The sequence below is a fragment of the Bos mutus genome, chromosome 3 (genome assembly GCF_027580195.1).
Source record: "Bos mutus isolate GX-2022 chromosome 3, NWIPB_WYAK_1.1, whole genome shotgun sequence".
Taxonomy (NCBI): domain Eukaryota; kingdom Metazoa; phylum Chordata; class Mammalia; order Artiodactyla; family Bovidae; genus Bos; species Bos mutus.
In genome coordinates this window covers 117,464,333-117,486,432 of record NC_091619.1, presented here as the reverse complement: position 1 = coordinate 117,486,432, position 22,100 = coordinate 117,464,333, and the positions used below count along the sequence as shown (strand labels likewise).

Sequence of the window (22,100 nt, the reverse complement as noted above, 5' to 3'; positions counted from 1 at the left end):
GGGTGAGGCCTGGGGATGGGCAGAGGGCTGGCGTCAGGCCCTGCAGTGGGTGGGGGGTTGGAGAGAGCCCTCCCCCAGGCCCTCCTGGGCTGCACACCCTGCCCCTCCTCCGCTGTCCAATCAGGGCCTCCCCGTGACTACCCTCTGGTCTCCTCCCAGGCCTCGTGGCCCTGCCTGTGGCCCTGAGCCCAGGCCCTTGAGCCCCTCCACCAGGGCGGCCTCTTCAGGAGGGCCAGGCCCTGTCCTGAGCCTCCTGCAGGCCTCACCGCCCCTCCCCTGCCCCCACGCCCCCCACCAGACCACAGCTCCTGCTCCCCGCCACCAGCAAAGCCACCTTCTTCCTTCATCTACCATCCCTCGGCCAGGTGTCCCCCAGGACAAGATCCCAAGTCCCCAGGGGGCCCTGGACACTGCGGGGACAGCAGCCTGCACCCAGCACAGCCTGACCTTGCTGCCCTGAGCTCCGTAGACACCCCCCACCCCAGATGTCGTCTCTGAGTGCAGACCCGGTGTGTCTGCTCCCACACCCTGCCAGGCGCACTCGGGACGGCGGTCACTCCTCCGGGATCCCAGCCCCCACCTCCAGCAGACCTCTGGGCTGCCTATGCTGTGCCCCCTCTTCCAGGAGCAGGTGGCAGGGCATGTCTGGCTCTGGACTCAGACCCTGGAGCAGCTCAGAGGACAGCGTGCCCCTCCTGTGGCCCCGGACTCAGCCCCGACGCTCAGACTGAGCCCTGGGGCTGGGAGCAGAGCGCTGGTTTGCACACAGTGGGGTGAGCGGCGTGCCCGGTTTGTAGAGGGCTAGTCACAGACCTGAGGTGTTGAGGCTGGGCCCCCACGCAGGAGGTATGGGGGTGTCCAGCTGGGCAGCTGCCCAGTCTCGGAGCTACAGGAGCGGTGTCCTCCTGCTTCTGTCCCTGGGCCTGCCCACTGCCCCCATGCTATCATCAGCTGGACCACAGGTGCCCTGTGTGGCCTGGAAGCTGGGGGGCCAGAGCAGTGCCCTCCAGGCTGACTCAGTTCAGGCGAGGAGCCCCCTTCACCCCAGAGGAGGGTGTGGATGAGGAACTTGTTGTAAGAAAAGGAAAGAACCAAAGGCCTGGACAAAGGTGTGTGAGCTGGACGTGCACTCAAGCATCCCAGGAAACACTGAGGCTGCCGCACTGCCCACAGCTCATGACCAACAAAAATTACGGTCAGTGGCGCTGGCGATAACAATCCTGTCTGCCAGCGCAAGAGACATAAGAGACGGGGGTTTGATCCCTGGTTGGGAAGACCCGCTGGAGGAGGGCATGGCAACCCACTCCAGTATTCTTGTCTGGAGAATTCCATGGACAGAGGAGCCTGGGGGGCTACAGTCTACAGGGTCGCAAAGAGCCAGACACGACTGAAGTAACAGCGCTCATAGCCACAGGATGGAATATTACACTGTCAGCAGAAGCAGGTTTGCACAGCAAATTTGAGGCACTGGAAAATGCTCGTGGTATAACACTGAAAGAAGTGTGCCGAATGGGAACTTGTATGACAGGCAGCCCCAAACACACGCGACAACACACCAGCAGGGATTTTGCCGAAACATTCAGTGTGCTTGCTTCGGAATGATGGGATTGGGGTGTATCGTCCCGAAGATGAGAAGATGAACACCCGACATTTATAAGGCTGCTTCTAGGAGCTAACTCTCCTCCAGGGGCTGGGTGAGCACCGCGAACAAACGAGACAAAAGTTATTTTAAAACTGAAAATTAAACAGTGCGGCTGGTTTGTGTCCCCTGCTTGACTCAGCTCTGGGGCTCCATCAAGGTTTCGAGATGAACGCATAAAAGTGAATTATCAGAAAGTCCGTAGTGAGTGAACGGTGGGTTGTCCGGGGCAGTGTGGCCAGCTGGCCGCTTCTAGCATCATAGCCCCCGAGAGCTGGGACAGGGCCACCTGAGCTCTCCCAAGCAGGGCAGGCTAGCCTCCTGGTGAGGGTGGCAAGGTGCGTGCCCGGGGCTCCGGGGTTCCCATGGGAAGGCGTTCCCAGGGGAACGAGGTGTCTGTCAGACTCACAGGACGCCTATAAGACACTGCTCACACTTTGGATCCACACTCGGCAAACGCTAGGATTCTGCCCTGCCTGCGTGACCGTGTTCCCTCTCCTGCTGCACAGACAGGTGTTTCCTGAACCGTGAAAGGAGCTTGCAGCAGTGACGGCCTTCACCCCGAAGCCGACAATGTGTCCATCCCCCCGGCAGGGACGATCCCTGCGGAGGACACGCACGGCGACCCAGCACTGGGCACGCAGAGCATCCTCCGTGTGCGTGCCGCGTCGCGCATTCACTCATGCCGGTGTGAACCCACTGGCTTCTCTTTACTTAACGGACTCAAGGCTATCATTCCCACTGTTTTAATGCCTCACTCGTCCTCTGTGGCCACCGAGAGCCCCCAGCCGACGGCCTCTGTGCCCTGTCGCGGAGTCCTGATCATCCGTGGGTCACACGCCTCCTTTCTGGAGTGAGATTTCCCAGATTCATTTTCTTCTTTCCTGTGGGTGTCTGGGAGCCAGGATCCGGGCACTGGGCCTCTGAGTGGCCAGGGGGTCATGACTCCCTGCACTTCCCTCAGTGCATGATGTCCCCATGCACCTCCGCGCGCGCCCCCATCACAGTGTGCAAAGACAAACACACTTGTGTGGCAGCCCTCTGGCGGTCCTGATCCAGAGCAGGGTCACTGGGCTGCCCCGCGACACTCGCTTCCTCGACCGCTGCTGGCTCCCCGTCCTCCCCGGGCACCAGCAAGAAGGGGGCATCGGGAGGGGCCTGGCCAGGACCCTCCCTGCCCACCAGGGACTCATGCGTTTCTAAGCAGAGCTCAGCGGCCAGCTCTGCCTCCGTCTCACTGGTTTTGTCTGGGGGTCAGGTGGGTCTTGCAGACGTTTGGTGGGCAGATGCTGTGACAGAGCCAGCTGGACACCTGTCACTGGCGGGACAGGCTTGCAGAGCTGGGGGACCAGGTTCTCGGTGGAAGCCCCTCCCCTGGGTGGGTGGTCCGGGAGAGGCTAGGTGGGACTGTGCCCCAGGTGGGGCTGCCAGCGAGCCAGCAGATGCCAGGTGTTGAGCTAGCCCTTCCTGGGGCACCAGCCAGGGCACAGGCCAGATCGACAGCCAGCAGGACTCGCCTGGGGCTCACAGGGCTCACTGCCCTCCTCGCCCACACGCTCCAGCTCCCACCCAGGGCTGGCCCCCGGGAACTGGCACCAGGGTGCCCCAGAGACCAGGACGGGGAAGACCCGCGTTCGGTAGTCCAGGGGGTCACAGCTCCACAGGTGAGTGGCCAGGAGGGGCTGGAAGAGCCTCTGGGGGGTGGGCGGGGGCACACCGAGGTAGGGGGTGTACCACCTTGGGCACCACCCCCAACAGCTGTCTTAGAGACACAGCCACAGACCCCACGTCCACATCTCAGCCAGCTCACCCTAGCAGCAGACTGTGGGCCCTCCCAGGGTGCCCAGCACCTTCACAGATGCTGCCAGCCTGGCACTCCCTCCTGGGGGAGAGAAAAGAATCACTGCCTGAGGTGCTAGTGGGCGCCTGATGCCAGAGGAGCCAAGATCTCCCTCTGCGGCCTTCGGGGGGCTGCAGCTGGGGGCTTCTGCAGGGGCGCGGGGCCTCTGGCCACCACCGGGCCCTCTGAGGGTGTCTCAGCCCTCATACCGCCCCGAGTGGGCCCTGCCCCTTGGCCAGGCTGGCAGGCCAAGGTGCAGCCTCTTGTCTGGCTCCTGGTGAGGAGGGTTCCCCTCCACAGGGCGGCTGCCACCACCATGCCCGCTGGCAGTGTTGGCCTGGTCTGTGCTGAGAAGGGACTCTCGACAGTTCTCACAGCCTGATAAGTGCCGGCTACAGCTGCTGTGGCAAGATGAGGGGGCTTCCCAGAAGGGGGCCACCCCGTACGCAGCAGCACCGGGTCCGTTTCTCAGCAGAAAGCAGGGTCATGGTGTGAGCAGGGCCATGGTGTGAGCAGCGTCACGGTGTGGGCAGCGTCACGGTGTGCGCAGGGTCACGGTGTGGGCAGTGTCCCGGTGTGCGCAGGGTCACGGTGTGCACAGGGTCACGGTGTGGGCAGCGTCACGGTGTGGGCAGGGTCACGGTGTGGGCAGGGTCACGGTGTGCGCAGGGTCACGGTGTGCGCAGGGTCACGGTGTGGGCAGGGTCACGGTGTGCGCAGGGTCACGGTGTGGGCAGTGTCCTGGTGTGGGCAGGGTCACGGTGTGGGCAGGGTCATGGTGTGCGCAGGGTCACGGTGTGCGCAGGGTCACGGTGTGCGCAGCGTCACGGTGTGCGCAGGGTCACGGTGTGGGCAGTGTCCCGGTGTGCACAGGGTCACGGTGTGGGCAGGGTCACGGTGTGGGCAGCGTCACGGTGTGGGCAGCGTCACGGTGTGCGTGGGCACGGTGTGGGCAGCGTCACGGTGTGCGCAGGGTCACGGTGTGCGCAGGGTCACGGTGTGCGCAGGGTCACGGTGTGAGCAGGGTACAGTGTGGGCAGCATCAGGGGCTGGGGCCAGCCTTCACCCACCCGTGTGCTCTCCCACTCCACAAACCGGCTCTTTGCGGAGCACTGGCTGGGGATAAGGGGGCAGAGGCCGGGGGCAGGGGCCCAGCCCTGGAGGGCTCTTCCTCAGCCCGGTGCTGGGCTGGGGGCTGGCCCAGAGGGGTCCACTGGGACGCAGCCGTCTGACCTACTTGTTTCGGAATCCCTTCCCTTCTCTGCCCTCAGTTCTAACCCTCTGCCCCGCTCCCTGCTCGGTCACGGGGCGCAGCAGTTATTTCAGGCAAGTGTCCTCGGGAGTCTGACTGTCTTCCCGGCGGAGCAGAGACAATGTGACGCGGGCCCTCTGTCCCCACGGCAGGTGTCGGGTCGTGTCAGTTTTGGGAGACAGAGCCTCTGGAGACACATATTTTGTTATGAACCGCAGGGCTGGTTTCTCCTGAACCCACGGGTCTTGCTAGCAGAGCTCTCCCCTTCAGAGCCCTTGCTCCCAGTTGTTTTGGCAGGGGTGGGTGTTTTTGGTGAGGCGGTTAAGAGAGTCAACTGTTTTAATCATGTTTTCACCTGTGACTTGGAGCCAGGTGGCTGAGCCTGGCCCGCGTGCTCAAGGAGCACTTGGACAGAATGCTCTGGAAAGATGGTGCCAGCGTGGGTTTTCCCACTTCTAGGGTGTATGGGCCTCCCTGGCTCCCAGAGACCCAGAGCTGCCCGCCCGCCCCGTGCTTCCGGAAGTCAGCCCGGCCCCTCTGTCCAAGGCCGGGCCCAGAGGGACGTTCAGTGGGTGGCACCGAGAGAGAATGGCTGTCCCCTCCCACCCGAGGCATCGGAGCAGCCCAGGCGGGAGAGGAAGAGGGGATGTGGGCTGAGCTGGGGTCAAGAGGGGCGGTGCTGATGGGGGTGAGTGACGGGGGAGGTGCTGATGGGGGTGAGTTGACGGGCGCGGGGGCGGGGGGCGCGGAGGGGGGGAGGCTGGCGGTGGAGGGGGTACTGGAAGGGGCTGGCGGGAGCCGGGGTGGGAGGTTACAGGACTTCAGCCCCGCCCAGCACTTTTCCAGCCAGGATTTGGGGGACAGCGGGGTGCTGGCGCATGGCCCCCACCCCCCGAGTGAATGCTCGATGCAACCCTGAGGCGCAACATTTCATTCCCTCGGTGGCCTGGGCCCCCCGCCCCCGGAGCGGAGGTGCTGTCCTTGGGTGTAGCCACCCCTACTCTCCTGCGCTCCCTCCGGGTGTCCCGGTGTGACGGTCTGGGCCTGAGTGGTCCCCCAGGCCCAGGAGAGTGACCGGGGGCTCAGAGAGGACCAGCCTGCCGGGTTCCCCAGAGCGCCCCTGAAGGTCCCGGCAGGCCCCAGCCTCGGGGCAGTGGGCCTCAGGTGCCAAGCGCGCGCGGGCCGTGTGGTCCTCAGAGGGGCTGGGACCTTGGCAGCCAAGCCAGGAACTGAAGGGGGGCGCGCCCCACTGGGAAATGCAGGACGCGCCGGCCCGCTGCCGCAGCGCTGTCGGTGAAGCACGCAGGACAGCCGACGGCCCACGCTGCGCAGGGTCGGCCCGCGACCCCAGCACCGGGCGGTCGGGCAGGGAAAGGGGCAGCGGCGAGGCCCAGGTGGCCGGCCGGAGCTCGCATCCCCGCCCCGCCCGCCGCTCCCTCGGGCCGCTGTCCGGCCTTGGCCGCCGGAGGAGGAAGCGCTGTCCTCACTCCACCTCTGGCCGCCGCGGTGCCAAGTTGCTGGCGGCGGCGGGAGTCGGGGCGGCGGGCGGCGGGCAGCGGCCGGGGCGCAGCGCCCTCCCTGGCGCCCCCCGCGGGCTCGGGTTACTCACGTAGAGGCCGGAGTGCTCGGCGCCGAAGAACGGGAAGAGCACGGAGAGCGGCCGCAGCCCAGAGCCGCCGTCGTCCTGCTTGGGGGTGACCGCGTCGCCGCGCTCCGTGCCGAACGGGTAGAAGTCGGCGAGGGCCACCGCGCCGCGCGCCCCGCGCGCCCCGAGCCCCAGGGCCGCGGCCAAGAGCAGCGCCCAGGTGGCGCCGCGCAGCATCGCCGGGGGTCGGCGGGCGGGGACGGAGCGGGGACACACAGCGGGGACGCGAGCCGGACACAGCGGGGACGGAGCGGGGACCCAGCGAAGACACAGCAGGGACAGAGAGGCGACGAGGCGGGGACGCAGGGGGACGGAACGGGGCTTTGCGGTCAGCGCGGGACGGAGCGAGGCCGCGGTGGGGAGTGACCCGCAGGGCCGGGCGGGCGTGCGGGCAGCGCGGCCGCGCCGTAGGTAGGTGGACTCCCGGGTCGCGCCCGCCCTGCCGGCAGGGCCGCGCTCGGGTCGCCTCTTTCGGAGGAAGGCGCCGGGCGGGACCGCGCTGGAGGCCGGACCCGCCCCTGTGGCCGCGATTTAAATATCCAGCCGGCGGTCACTCGGGCCTGGGCGGGGCCGGGGCCGGGCCATGCAAATTAGGCGGCTCTTAAAGCGTCAGGCTGACGGCGGGCCCAGCCCTCGCCCAGCGCCCCCGGAGTGGCCCACCCCTTCCTCCTCCGTGGGTCCCCTGCCGCCCGCGTGGGGCCAGCCCAGAGGAAGCGACTTGTCCACAAAGAGGTCCCGGAACAGACCCTCAGGCCTGCATGGGTTACTGGGCCTGGGGAGCAGGTTTCCCCCGGGGTGGGGGCGGCCTTTTCAGGCCCCTGACCCCCAGGGGACCTGGCCACCGACCTGCCAGAGTGTCGTGGATCAGGGGCCACCCTGACTGGCAGTGCCTGAATGGGCTCCTCCGGAAGCGGCCAGAGGCTGCATCCACGCTCCACCCCACACCCCAGCCCTGAGGCTTGCCATCCGGTTTTATGAGCGGAGGACCTGGCCTGGGAGAATGCAGGGCATGAAGAAAAGTTTCCGCCCTGCGTGGCCTAGTCAGGAGAATACTGGTGGAGATGGTTTTGGGGACCTAAGGAAACCTCACAGCAGGGGAGTCCGGGGCGAAACCTGCGGGGAGCATCCCTCTTCCAGGGTGGCTGGTCCCTGCTGGCCTGCGGGCACGATGCTGCGTGGGCAGGGGCAGGACCTAGAGAGCCCACAACTGAGCTTCTGTCTCCAGTCTGCGGCCACCCTGGCCCTCCTCCTGCCGCCAGGCCCACTGCCCTGAGAATCAGACCCTGAGTGTTTGTCCCCATGGGGGCTGGCATCTGGGCCCCCAGTGCAGGGCCGGAGCCCGGCACCTCTCCCCATCCCTGCTCGCAGGTGCTAGTGCGGGCTGATACATGACCACAAGCCAAGCCTGGGGCCCCTGAAGACTAGGGTGCGCGGCTCAGAGATGAACAGAGAGCAGCAGGGACAGCAGCTCTCACCAGCTGGGCTGTTTTACACTTGGCTTCGTGCTTCTCTGTATTTTCTCAAATGTCCTCAACAAGCATGTATCACTTTGCAGTCAGAGCAAGGCACACTAAATGTGACTTTTAAGAGCTAGTGGAGGGGTCCTATATGTGTGAGCCATGACTGGGGGTCACAGGTTTACACATCACCCCTGTGATGTTCATGCCCTCCAGGCTGGTCAGGTGCCGAGTCAGGGTCAGGTGCCGAGTTTCAGAAGGCACCCGCTGTGGCTGATCCCCTGCTGGCACCACCCTGAGAGGGACCGTCCCTCCAGTTCCACTGTAGCCCCATCCTGCTCAGTTGTGTGAGGGCCGGCCCTGGGTCAGGCTTCTGCCTTGGAGACCCCCAGGGCAGCAGGACAACTGTGGCTCCAAAAAAACGCAGGATGAGAAAGGCCATGGCCGCACATGTTTGCGGGAGAAATTCAGAGATGACACCCGACTGCAGGACCTGCCCTGGGAGCAGACTCCAGTGCCACACGGCTCTCAGCGGGGGCCGGGGGTGGGGGTGGGGGAATGCCTGTGTACACACATGCACACACACCCCAGCACACACACATACATACACACACACATACACACACCCCATCACACACACACATCCATCCATACACATGCACACACACATGTCCACACACACACACCCCAGCACACACACCACACATACCAGCACACACACACACCAGCACACACACACACACACACCTCAGCACACACACACCCAGCGCGCGCACACACACACATACATACACATGCACACACACATGTCCACACACACTCATCCCAGCACACACACACACACACACACACCCCAGCACACACACACATACACACACACACACACACGTCCACACACATGCACCCCAGCGCACACACACACGCACATGCTGGCACACACACACACACACACACACACACACCCCAGCACACACACACACACACACACACACACACACATGTCCACACACACATGCACCCCAGCGCACACACACACACACATGCTGGCACACACACACATACACACCATCACACACACATATACATATACACACTCACATGCACCCCCCCCACACACACACTAGCACACACACACATGCTGGTGCACACACACATGTACATGCATACACATGTACACCAGCACATACACCTTACACACCCCCACACACATGTGCACACACACACCAGCGCACACACACACACAAGCACACACTCCAGTGCACGTGTGTACACACACACACACTGGTGCACACACACATACACACATCCACACCCTGGCACACACGGGCATTTCCATGAACCCCTCCTTGGCACCCTGCTGGCTCAGCTGCAGAGCGGGGAGGTGGGGGAAGCCCAGAGGCCAGCAGCATGGAGGTCACGGCCAAGGTCAGAGGAGGGGTGTGGCAGCCTCGCCCTCCTGGGACAGGAAGGTTGCTCCTGAGCCTCACTGGCAAAGGCAGGGAGGGGGCAGGACATGACCCCCATGGGGTCGCCAGAGGGCAGAGGGGCCAGAAGGCTGGTCCCCATGGTGGGAGCCCAGGAGGACGTGCTTTTCCATGTGTGGCTTTCGGTGGGAACCGGGCAGCGTCTGCCAGCTGCGCGGTGGGCTCGGAGCCCAGTGGGGAGCCCAGCAGAAGCCTGCCCCTGTTTGTTTCCTCAGGGGGGAGGGCCGGGGGCCCCACCCTGACAGGGAGGCGGCCGGGGTGGGGTGCTCCAGGCTGACCGTGGACCCCTGTTGAACCTGCCCACCTCCTGCAGCGGGTGCGGGGGGGGCCCCTCCCCCTGCTGCATTTCCTGCTCTGGGTGGGATGCCGGGGACCCTAGCAAAGGCTCACTTCGGGGCTAAGTTTTGGGTTCACCTGGGCGCCTATGGGGGCAGGGTGCATGCCGTGGTGCTCAGCAGATGCACCCAGGAAGGACTATTTCTCCAGGCTCAGTGGGAGCGGCTGGCCCAGACAGGGCCTCAACCCGCCTCCCAAGGGAGTCCTCTCGCACTTTGTGAGATGCCCAGGCCTGGGCCCCCCGGAGAGCTGGCACGCTTGGTCTGGGTGGGGCCAGCGGCAAGCGGAACCCCGCAAGGCTGTACTTCCCAGGCACAGGCCTGCTGAGCCTCCAGGGCCCTCGCCCTGGGCTATGTGCAGTCCCTTTTGGGAGACTTGGAGTTAACAGGAGGCTCCACCACGCTGGGCATTACATTTCAAACACAGTCACACACACACACACTCCACAGGCGCAAGAGAGAAAAAATAATTCTTTTTTCCAGGTGCTAAAAATATTATCAGGAAATACTTTTTAGCAATGTGCTGTTTCAGGTTCCCCTCCGGACTCAAGGGTGCCTTTGTCTTTGCCACAGAAAGTCCACATTTATCAAAACCAAAACCATTTTATCAAGCAGGCTCGTGTTTTGCGACCGGGAAACCTGAGCCTCCCCAACAGGCCTGTGACATTTTAATTTAGGGCCTGAGTGTGTGTGCAATTTAGATAGGGAGCCCCGAGCTGGACTTGGGACACCCCAGGACCCCATGCCGGCCAAGGTGGGGCGTGCTCCCCCACCGGAACCTGGCCCGGTGGGCTGGTCCCTGCAGGGCGGGGCCGGGGCTCCGGCACGGCTGCTAGGGGCAGAAGCCAGCTGGCTGCGTCCCCACCTCTCCCTCCCTCTCCCCACAGCCATGGGGCTTCCACACAGGTGACAGCCCAGGGAGACCCTTATCTGCTCCAAGAACGAGGTCAGCAGGTCACAGAGCCTGGAGGGCAGGCGGGGTCCCGCTCCTGGGGAGCCCGCCGGGTGCGGTCATGACACTGAGAGGCGGGCTGGGGCAGCTGGTGCACGGAGCAGAGGGGTGCCTGGGTCCCGGGCGCACAGCCATCCGCACAGGCGCGGTGACCATCAGACTTTCACACAGAAGCTACGTGCTCACCGCTGGAAATGTTTAAGAAAACAGTTTACTTCCATTAGAAAAATCCTTTTACCTAAATATACAACTTTATGTTGAACAAGTGAAAACAGTGTCTCCTCCACTGGTTGAACTTTCACTGAAATATGACAAATCCTAGAGGGTCCCAGGCACGTAAGGTCTCCCGGGAGCAGCCAGGCAAGGAGGCTCTGGGAATCACCAGGAGAACGTCGGTCCAAGCCCAGGTGGCTCGCAGGTCAGTGCTGGGAGATCTCACCGATCCCTCCTGCATCTGGGCTCTGTTCCTCTTTCATCCGTGGGCGCCCACTGAGCACCTCCTCTGCACGGGGAGCTTTGGTCCAGATGTGCGACCCCGAGAGGCCAGGCCCGCAGAGAGGAGAGCGTCGATGCCGACTCGTCTCCGGCTGTGCTTGTCTACTTCCTCTCCACCCACCGCCCCATGGTCCCTCCTCCACAGGGAGCGGACTGCCAGGTCCCTGGGCCACCAGGCCAGGGAGGAAGGGAAGAGGCCCTGAGTGTCACACGTTGTCTCATGGCCTTCCCCTCCCGTCTGTATGATGTTCTCCAGCGGTGGCCTGGGGGGTGGTGTCTCTGGGTTGCTCTTTGCTCTCTAACCGGCTGCTGCAGTGGGTGGCCGTCTGGGTGCATCTACCACCACCAACACCTCCTTTGCCCAGATCATCACTGCTAATGGGTCAGCACACTCTTCACCGCACTCTGGGAGTTGGTGATGGACAGGGAAGCCTGGTGTGCTGCAGTCCATGGGGTTGCAAAGAGTGGGACACGACTGAGTGACTGAACTGAATTGAACACTCTTCCGCTCTGAGCCTGGGTCGAACTTCAGAATCCTTCTCAACACAGCCACCGATAATTGGACAGACTTGACGGGCGGAATGGAGCATGTTTGGCCACCTCTCTCTAGACACTGCTTTTGCACAGTTTACAACATACAGTCACCCCATGACTAAGTTCCGTTCGAGAGGAGGCCCTGGCAGGACAGCCTGTGTTACAGGCTGGGTCCCTGTCACCGCAGACAGGTGGCTGGTGTCACACGCTTGGGCCACAGCTCACATGACGGGGCGGGGGGGGGGGCTCGGCCAGCTTCAGCCCTCTCACCCCCAGGAGCCCGGATGGGGTGCGGCTGGCGCCTGTGCTCGAGGAATGTCCTGGGCTGGCTGGCGCCCACAGATGTTGTCAACATGTCACTTATGAGACCAGAGGCCGTTTGGAGCGGAACCAGATCACCCTGACCCGTGTTCATGGGAAAAGGGAGAAAAACACTGACAGGTGAACCGCCTGGCCGAAGATGGCTGCCCTGGTCTCCGTGGCAACCGGGGCTGGATTCCCGCAGGAATTTTCCCGGCGTTTATGGGCTGGGAAATCGGGTGGTTCTCTAACAACTCTAACTTTTACACCCCAGTGCCTCTCGCAGCCAGTGAATCACGGGGACCAGACTCTGAGTCACTTCCAGCCACCTGCCACCGTGACGGCCCTGCAGTTCCTGGAGACGGAGCCGGGCCGCCTCTGGGTGCGGGGAGGTGGTGGCTGGGTCTTGCAGGACATTATGTTTTTGGCTCCAGTTGGTGGAAATGTTCTCCACGTGTTTCCCTGTGTTTACAGAGCTGAGGGCACGGAATGCAGCCCGCGTGCGGAAGTCGGCCTGCCGGGACCTGGCCCGGTCAGCACACCCGCCCGGTGCCAGGGCGGACGCGGGCGCAGGGAGGCCCCGTTCAGCTGGCGGGGGGGCCTGTCACAGAGCAGGGCCCAGAGCTCGGTCCTCGCCTGCCAGGGCCCGGGGTCCTGAGGGCCGGGGGAGCTTGGCGGTCAAGGGTCAGAGGGCGCCACTGACTCCAGGGCGCCCCTCAAGCTTGGGTCCCTGCTGAGCGGCGGTTCTGCTGCCTGCTGGTCAGGGCTGGGGCGGCCTGGCCACCTGGGCTTGGGAGCCGCCTTTACTTCTTGGCCCGGAAGGCCTGGAGGAGGCAGGCTCGCTGCCACTGCACGTCCCGGCCCAGCGGCTGCCTCCGGTTGGCCACCTGCGGACGGGCAGGAGCTCAGGCGGGCGGGTGGGCCCCGTGGCTGAGCACCATGACCAGAAGGACTGGGAGGCCACGGTCCCTGGCTCCCGAGGCGGGTGTGCCTGTGGAGAAGCTCCAGGCAGATGGCAGACGCACCAGCAGCCGACAGGGTGTTTGGTCCTACCTGTGATCAGGGTCACCACCACTGCGTCCTGGGGACCGAGGTGACCGCCAGCCCCAGTGGTTGGACCCCTTCCGCAGAGCCACGACGAGGACAAAGAGCTCCTCGGCTGGTGAACCGAGCCCATGTGGCCTGGAGGGACACTGCTCAGGGGGAATAGGCTTCACTACGGGTCCAGGCCTCAGGTTCCTCATCTGGGAAATGGGGGTTTTGACCAGGTGGCTCCCTGGTGTCTGAGAGCTCAGAGCACATGGGGCAGCCCTGACCAGCATGTGTGTGTTTGCGTGCATGCATGCACACTTGCACGAGTGTGCACGCATGTGTGTGCATGTATGTGCAGGTGTGTGTGCACGCACGTGTGTCTGTATATGCACGCGTGCACACGTGCATGTGTGTGTGCATGTGTGTGCATGCATGTGTGTGCGCGTGGGTGTGGGAGGGGCAGAGTTAATGCTCAAGGCGCTGTTCTGCTTTGTGCCCACCCCGTCCCCCACACACACTGCTGACCTGTCCCCGACTCTAGAGCCACCATGGTGCAGTGTGCCAGGCGCGTCTGGACACTTCACACCCAGCGACCTCTGACTGCGGGACTGTCCCCACCCCTCTTGATGGGGGTCGATGGTGGCATGGAGAGGGCGGTGACCTGCCTCCGCCCCTCAGTGAGTGTGGGGTGACGGGAGGACACAGTGGGGGCCCTGGGGTGGCCTGGAGGAGCTCAGGCTGAGGCCAGGCGGGCACAGCGCCCCCTTCCCTGTGCACCCCTGCCAGCCCACCTGCCCCTCCAGCATCTTCGCCTGCCGCTGTTCCCTCTCTCGGGACGCTGGGGCCTGTGCAGCCTGTGGTCGGGCTCTGTGCAGGCGTTCTGTCTCTGCAGCCTGGAGTCACTGGTGCCGGGCCGCCAGCTCCTGGAGCCACTGGGCGTGGGCCTGCTCCAGCTCTGCCATCTGGACCTGGGGGAAACCCCAGGCACCTCACTGCCCACCCCAGGCTGGGCTGCGCAGAGGCCCGGGGCATCCAGGTGGCCCCACTGCCCTCTGTGGGGGTCCAGGCACCCTCCTGGACCGGCAGGTGGGCTTGGGGTTTTGTATACGCGTTCGACCTCTGGGCCTTGTCTGGGCTGGAATCCCGCCCACAGGCCTCCAAAGAGAGACTTGCGTCTGTTTTAATGGTGTCCTTCTCTCCACTTGGCTGGACTGTGGGTCCCACAGGCATCACGAGCTGAGGCTTGCCCCTCCCCTACTTGCCAATCCCCTGTCTGGTGATGGGGGGGCTGTCAGTGGGGGAAGGGCAGGCACCCCGGTACACACGGAGCACCCCCAGACCTGCCTGCAGGCCAGCTGACCCTGTGTCCCCCACACTGCCCCCTCTTCTGGCCCACGCATTGGCTTACAGGTCCTTGACTGCTCCCCCAACTCCTGCAGGGCCATGGAAGCCTGAGACCTGAGGGGTCTCCCTGGCAGAGCCCCCTGATGCCCGGGGCTTTGTCTCCACACTGTTCTGCACCGGAGAGGTCCAGCCTGTCTGTCACAAGTGTGAGCTCATACCCATCGGACAGACCCAGCTTCCGGGACCCACAGTCACCTAGACCCTCCAGCCCCTGGGCCCTCAGTCTGCCTGCCTGGGGACTGCCCTGCTTGGGCACAGCCCTTCCTGGCCCCACCCCCGCCACGCCCCACAGAGGGTCATGGAAGAGCTGGGGTAGATGCTCCGTCACCGGTCACCGAAAGAACACACGATCTTTGGGGGAAGGTTTAGGGGCTCCTTTTGCCCCTGTGGGGATGGTCCCTTTGGAGGAAGCAGCTGACACTCAGGGCAGACCTGGCCTGGCTGTCAGTCACCGGGGCAGGATGGGAACCTGGGCCCCGACCAGGACCCATCTCCACTACCCCAGCTCTGGGCCGGGTGGGGCAGTGGTCAGGGGCCATCTGGCCAGTCCCTGCTTCTGAGCCTCCTCGACCCGCCCCCCTGCCCTCTGGACAGGCCTGGCCTCTGGGGGCCCTGGGACAAGGCAGGCAGGTCTGGAGGGCAGAGGGCCAGAGGCCATACTACAGCAGCAAAGAGTCTTTTCTTCTTCAGGGCTGAGGGAAGGCAAGAGTCCCCCTCCACTGCAAAAGGAAGTCCTGTTTCTTTAAAAATCCAGTTACACTCCTGGATATGCATGTTAAAAAGAGGAGAGAAAAGTGAAATCCAAAATAAATAAACGGCTGCATCCGGGTTTCCCCTCCTGAGACACCAGTAAAGGGTTTATGGGCTTTGGGCCCCTCACAGCTGACCTCCTGGAACTCATTAGCTGCTCCTCTCCTCCCCCCGGGCTCCAGGGCTGCTGCCCGAGGCGGTGCCATCTGGGCCTCCCGGATCCCCAGGCCCCCTACCCTGAGTGGCCACGGAGCCCTCGACTTCCCCAGCTCAGCACAGGGTCATGCTGACTGGGCCTGGCTGGCCAACCCTCCTCTGCGGGAGGGTAAGTGGCCTTGTGTGGATAGGCTGGCTGCTGGCTTTCAGTGACCGTCCTGATCAGCTGGCCCCTGAGCCTCCATCCTGACCCCAATTCTGTCCCCAGGGTCCCTGCCTCCCACTGCCGCCCCACTGACCCGGCCACTTCCCTCTGGAACGCCCTCCTGTCCCTGAGCCCACCTCAGCTGGACAGCGTGCCCCGGGTGGTGCCCTGCCGGTGGGGCCTTGCTGTCCTGCCTTGGGGCTTGAGGGCCAGTCTGCTCCGGAGCCCACCCTCCTCGTCATCACCAGCGGGGGGCACAGGCAGTCGTCAGCCCCTGCGGGGACCCTGCTGCCCCTGGTTCTGCTCGCAGGCACCCTATCCTGCCCTGCTGTGGCGGCGGCCTCTGCCTCTCCTCCCGCCCTGAGCCAGCCCTCCTCATTCCGCGTTCCTGTCCACACGGCCCCCACCCCATCTTTGTCCTTCCAAGTCCAAGAGCCCTGGGCACGGTCAGCTTCTCACGCATCCCAGCGGCCATGACTACGTGCTGGTACGGCCAAGCCTGGTCTTTGTGTGCCCAGGTCCTTCTGCCCTTGGCTCAGGATACCCAGACAAGCCCTGCCCCACTGTGGAACTGGTCTGTGCAGGACCCCGCGGGGCAAGCGACCCTCAACAAGCTCAGGGATCCACCGGCCCATGGGGCCCCCACAAAGTCCAGGGTTGAACACTGGACCCTGTGCCCCCGTCTGAGAGGCTCTGGCTGGACACCATCACCAGGACCTTCATGAGGGACAAACCCTCCCTTCTCTGGCCAGGGCCAGCTCAGCGACAGCAAGGGCAGCGGCTGCACCTGGCCATCTGTGCCCACACTTCCGGGCACCAGGGCGGCAGGACACACCCTCCAGGGGACTCGGGTTCCAGGGGTGGGCGGCTGCGTGCTAGGGCCACACAGCTCCAGGCAGCACTGGCTCACGCAGCGGGGACCACGTGGGATGGGAGGTGATTGCCATGACTGGGAGCTTCCCTGGGGACAGCAAAGGTAGGGCTGGGGTCACACTGCGGAGGGGCGGGGAGGTCCCCGGGCGGCCTGCCAGCCCTGGGCTGACGCTGAGCTTGGCGGCAGGCAGACAGGCCCGGGGCAGGCATAGCCCCCAATCGCAGGTTGAGACAGAGAAGCCCATCCAAGCCTGTGCCTCCCCCGACCCAGGCCCTGCACGTCTCATTCCCTGTCTCCCCACCCCCATCTCTCCAGAGACCACCCCCTCCACCCCCCTGATTCCCGGGGCCTCGCCCGGCGCACCGCGAGCTCCCCCTGCAGGCGGGCCGTCCGGGGCTCAGCGCGGCAGCCCCTCCCGCAGGACGCACCTCTCCGAACCGCGCGGCGCGAGCTCCCTGCTGCCGGGCCGAGCGCCTGGACTGAGCGCAGGCGGCGCGTGGACCAGACGCTCCGCCCTGAGGCTGGGCCCCTGGCCCGGCTCATGATCCTCCCTGAAGGTACATGTCCACTGTCCGCCCGCTGTCCTCGTCGGGGCGCCCGCCGTGGAGCGGCCAACCTCAGGCCCCCGACTCCCGGCGCGCCCCTCCCGCCTGGGTTTCCCCTGCTGTCCGCTGGGGGCTGGATGCCTGACGCCAGCCCCTAGCGTCTCCCTGGATGTCCCGTCACACACCGTCACACACCGAGGGACTAATTCTGAAGGAAGGCAGGACCATGCCCCCAGGGGCCCCTCCCCTGCCACCGGGGCTCCCGAGTGCCCTCAGGCTTCCGGCCCCTGCGCTCCAGAGCGGCTGCTCCAGAGGCCCGCCCCTCCCTGCGCCGGGGCCCTGGCTGCGCCCCCAGCTCCCATCCAGGCCCAGCCGCAGCGTCTGGCTGCTCCTGGGGAAGGCAGACTCAGGCGGTCCTGGGGGCACAGCCCAGGTGTGCTCCAGAGGACGCGACGGCACCAGGTGTCTGCCTGGACCACGTGCAGGGGCGGCGTGTAAAGAAGCAAGAACAGGTCGAGTACAGTGGGCACCCCTCAGACAGTTCGGTGCCACGTCTGGTGGGGAGAGTTCTAGAAGGAGGCCTTGTTGGCCTTCTGTGGGCAAAGACACTTCCCTGTGGTCAGAGTGGCCTCGGAAGACAAGCGTCGTCCCTGCCCCACTCCCGGAGCTTGGAGTAAAGACCCCAGTAGTCCTCGGAAGCTCGCCGGCCTGTGGGGCCGAAGCTCGCCGGCCTGTGGGGCTCGGCCCCATGCCCACCACGTGCGCCCTGCTTCCTCGGGGCTCGTCGTGTGCTCCCGGGATGCTGGGGCTTCCTCCTCAGCCCGAGCCTGGTGCTGCCCACTGCCTTCCTAGCCTGACAGCCCAGGGCCACGAGCCCGCCCGCCCTCCACCCGGCTCAGAGCCTCAGTGAGAGGCGATGGTGCCCTGTGTCCGGGGCTGGAGCCAGCACAGTGGGCCTGGGCCTCTGGGAATGCATGGTGTCCTATTGTGGGCGGCTGAGCGGGAAGGCGGAGGTGAGGGGGCGAGGGAGGCGAACTGGGCTCCCCGAGATTGTCCTCAGGGAGCCCGCGGCGGCTCGGGCTAGGAAGGGGCGGCAAATGGACTTTAGAGCAGAGAGAAGAGGAGACACAGCCCCGGGAGGCTCAGCGAGCTGGCACAGCTCGGGAGGGACAGGGGGGCCCCTTGTGCGGGATGCTCCAGAGGCCGGAGAATCAGGCCCCAAAGGACCCTCTGGACCGGACCAAGTTGCTGGTGGTCTCTGTGTGTGAGGCGGCGGGGTTGGGGCGCTGAAGGTCTGGGGACAGGAGGCGGGCAGCCCTTCCAGAAACCTGGCTGGGGGAGGGGAGACAGGACAGCGGCGAGGGGCGGGGTGTGGGTTGTGGGGGGCACAGAGCCAGAGAGGGGACCCGAAGGCAGAGACCCTGATGACCCACCAGGTTCAGCCCTCGGGTTACAGGCTCAGGCAGCAGACTCGTGGTTCACAAGGAGCGGGGTAACTAAGGGGTTCTCACAGCCTTTCCCGGTCAGTTTTCACTGAATGCGGGAGGAGGACGGGCTCAGGGGAGGGCAGGGCCGTGACTGGGGTCCCGTCCCAGGCTGGGTGAGGAAGGCAGGCAGAGTGGCCCTGCATGGATTTTTTGGGTTCTGACTATTTAGGACTTTAACTAAAGAAGGAGAGCAACGCTTGTACCTAAAATTGAAGTTTCACCCTTCTTTGTAATTTTGGAAATGACAGTTTTCTGTTTGTATACATTTTCCAGTAGAAAAGCAGAAGTTTCCCTCAAATATGGCTTAACCGTTTCACGGTCTTAAGGAGGCACAGGCAGTCCTGTGGAGCATCACGCTGCTCTTGTGCTGACGCGGCTTGTACGGGATTCTGTAACTGGAATGATTGCGGTACTAATGGCATGGGCCCCCTTCATGTGCCCCACTGAGTCGGTCTCCTCCTTGGGTGGCTTTTCTGAGCCCTGATCCTGAGACAGGTGGGGGCTGGCCGAGCCAGCGTCACCAGCCCACAGCACTCAGAGTGGGGTGCAGCTGCAGGCGTGCACGCCGCCCGGCCCTCCTGCCCAGGCTTGACAGCCCACTCCGGCAGCTCCTGGGTTTGAGGAAGGGGCTGGGGCTTCGTGTGCACCCTTGGACCAGCTCCCAGCCTGGGTTTCCGTCCTGTGGACGGGTGTGATGCGATTTCATGGGGTTCCTGTCGGGACCAAGGGAAGGATAGGAGAACTGTGGGGTCCCCCCTCGTATGAGGGCTGCCGGAACACGGGGGTCACAGAGGCGGAAACGCCTCAGGCACCAGCACTGCAGGCGGGGGTGACACTCATCACCCAGCCTGTTGCACAAGAGCAGAGCCTGCTGCTACCCCCAGCCCGTCCTTCTGAGCTCTTGGGCTTAGGTCCTCAACCTTCTCATCCACTGGTGACTTGGATCGGTCTGTTCGTCGGTTGGGCAACGTCCAGTGCGGGTGGGCATGGGCGGCAGGTACAGCCGCCTGGTCCTGCCCTCTGGGAGCCCGGAGCCCTCTGGCCAGTCCTGGGACAGAACCGTCACTGGGAAGAGCTCACGTGTAAGGGGCAGAGCCCTTCTCTTCAGACAGTGGGCCTCAGCGGCCCGGACGGAGGCCATGTCTGCTGTGGGTTCCTGGCAGCTGGACGCTTCTGGACTCTGCCCTGCTTGCCTCCCTGCTTGCCTCCCTGCTCGCCCTCCCGCCGGCCTCTGCTGCTTTCACCACGATACTGATGCAGTCAGTTTTCTTATTCTCTTTCAAAATCCCTTGGAAAATCTCAAACATCTATTCTCTGTAAACTGCTATCAACTTGTCCAGTTTCCCTCCAAATGTACCACAAACAAGTAGACAAAACTGAACCAACAAACCAACAACCAAAATCAACAACCGAGAGAGCAGGCGCATAAGCAAAGAGCAGATTATCTGGAAGCCGATCAAAAGCTTGTAACCGCCCAGAGCCAGCTCGCTCTCCAGTAAGACAAGTGACGAAAAGAGACACAAGCTTTAATTATTCTTCCATTAACAAATAACCTTTGAATGAAAGAAGAAATAAAGACACAAACTCCTAGAAAATTGGTTAAAAAAAAGGGAGGGGGGAAGAATTATATTGAAAACCATGATGAAGGAAAATGGGCTAATATTGAATACGTTTACTATTGAAAGAATAAGCCCAAACATAAATACATCACTTATATAATCAAAGAAATCAGAAATGTTACAACAACAAAAAGAGGATGTTATTAGGGATAAAAATGAACAAAAAGGAGAAAAGAGATAAAAGTTAATTCTTTGAAAAGGCCAATAAAACAGATGAACTGTTGGCAAGTTAAATAGAAACAAAAATCTCTTAACATCAGGGACAGAAACAGATGTAACTACAGATATAAATGAAATCGAACTACCAGTCCATCCTAAAGGAAATCAACTCTGAATATTCATTGGAAAGACTGATGCTGAAGTTAAAGATCCAATACTTTGGCCACCTGATGCGAAGAGCTGACTCATTTGAAAAAACCCTGATGCTGGCAAAGATTGAAGGCAGGAGGAGAAGGGGACGACAGAGGATGAGATGGTTGGATGGCATCACCGACTCAATGGACATGAATTTGAGCAAACTCCGGGAGATGGTGATGGACTGGGAGGCCTGGTGTGCTGCAGTCTGTGGGTTTGCAAAGAGTCAAACACGACTTAGTGAATGAGCAACAACAACACGTGTAAATAACGGTTAAATATGAGAGTGATTCCCTGGTGGTGCATTAAAAAATATGGGATGAGTGACTTCCAAATGTCAAAAACTGACCCCAGAAGAGATGGAAAACTGAAACAGACCAAGGGGGAAGAGTTGGGAGAGGGAATTTAAATGGTTATTTAAGACGACAGGCGAGGCAGGGAGCTTGCGGGTAAGTTCAATGCAGCCTTTCAAGAAAGCTTAACTCTGAGGCAGTTTAGACTCTCTCAGGTGACAGAAAAACATGGAAAGCTCATCAATTCATTTTATGAAAATAAAATACATGTAACATATTAAAGAACTCGGGTAAGTATGGCACCCTAAAGGAACACAGACATTCTTGATCAAACATTAGGAATCCACTCCAGCCACAGCACGGGCCAGTGCCTCCGGCCCAGGAGGCCGAGCCGCTCCCCGCTTTGCTTCTAGAACCTGGACGGAAGCCTGATTCAGGCCCTGGAGGCAAGCTCTCTGTGGAAGAGGAGGGTGTGGAGGGCGTGTGGCGAGCTGGTGGACGTGGCATGCCTGGGTGCCAGGAGGCCGCCGTGAGCCCTCCGAGCCATTGAGGCCGTGACCTGGCTCTGGGCCGAGGACAGCCTCGGGCAGCCTCTCCCAGTGGGCGGGCGCCAGGCCCCCTGCTGCGCCTGCGCTGGCTGGGCCACCAGCGGCCTCCGGGCCCCCGGGGGCCTGTGTTCGCGCGTGTCCTAACCTCAGGGCTCGGGTCTGCGTTGTTGATCCATTGAATTCCCAGGGTAGCCCTGGAAACGGCGGGAAGCGGGGGGTGGTTTGTTCTCAAACAAGAATCTTACTGTTTGCATAGCACAGCCTACCATTTAATTAGAAAATATGTTTTTATTAACTTTCTTTGACAAACACATTGGCTTATGTGAAACGGGGAAAATCCAGTCCGTGAAAGTGAAAGATGTTGTAAAAAGGCAGGCCTCGCTCTAGCTCACACTGGCAGCCTGGCCACCTGGCCTGGACGCTGTGGGTGTGTGGGCCGTGAGTCCTGAGTGCCCGCCAGCGGAAACACTGCAGCTCAGGTTCCTGGGAGTGCGGGCGTGCCAGGGCCTCTGCTGACTTAGGGCGCCTGAAACCCCTCCCCGGGCGCCCACTGCAATGGCCAGCAGATCACAGAAACTGGGAAACTTTCCTCAGAGCTGGAGTCAGGGACTTTGAGGGTTCCCGAAAGATGGAGAACAGATGAAGCCAACTGGCCCCAAAATAGGAGAATCGATAGTTGCCAGGATTCTTAGAAAAATTGGACATAATATGGATAGATTTTAGCACACATGCTCTGCTAAACACTTGGCCAAGCAAAAAATGAGTGTGGGCAGAGAGATGTAAACAACATCCTGAAGATGCTGTCAGCACCCGAGTGGAGCCCATGTGGGGACCCATGTCGGACCCGCATGTGGGAACCCATGTGGGAACCCCATGTGGGGACCCATGTAGGAATCCCAT

General features: G+C 62.5%; 2 protein-coding genes across 12 annotated transcripts in view; both read right to left on the bottom strand.

Moving 5' to 3' along the window:
• SNED1 (sushi, nidogen and EGF like domains 1) overlaps window positions 1-6,880 on the bottom strand; it is a 74,791-nt gene extending 67,911 nt beyond the window's left edge. For all 10 annotated transcript variants that reach the window (XR_011463780.1, XR_011463782.1, XR_011463783.1 and 7 more), the window contains exon 1: window positions 6,341-6,880. Coding sequence is in view for 5 of the 10 variants with exons in the window: in XM_070368644.1 (XP_070224745.1) it covers window positions 6,341-6,553 (213 nt within the window). In the remaining 5 variants the exon portion in view is untranslated. The remainder of the gene's footprint in view (window positions 1-6,340) is intronic.
• A 5,181-nt stretch (window positions 6,881-12,061) lies between these two features.
• Window positions 12,062-22,100, bottom strand: part of CROCC2 (ciliary rootlet coiled-coil, rootletin family member 2) — a 73,682-nt gene continuing 63,643 nt past the window's right edge. Inside the window, exons 26-27 of one of the 2 annotated variants that reach the window (XM_070368642.1) lie at window positions 13,757-13,927; window positions 12,062-12,820 (exon numbers count right to left, since the gene is read on the bottom strand). In XM_070368642.1, coding sequence (XP_070224743.1) covers window positions 12,612-12,820; window positions 13,757-13,927 — 380 coding nt within the window. In that variant the 3' untranslated portion in view covers window positions 12,062-12,611. Of the gene's footprint in view, window positions 12,821-13,756; window positions 13,928-18,106; window positions 20,568-22,100 lie in introns of those variants that run through there. The other variant, XM_070368643.1, reaches the window with a different exon arrangement.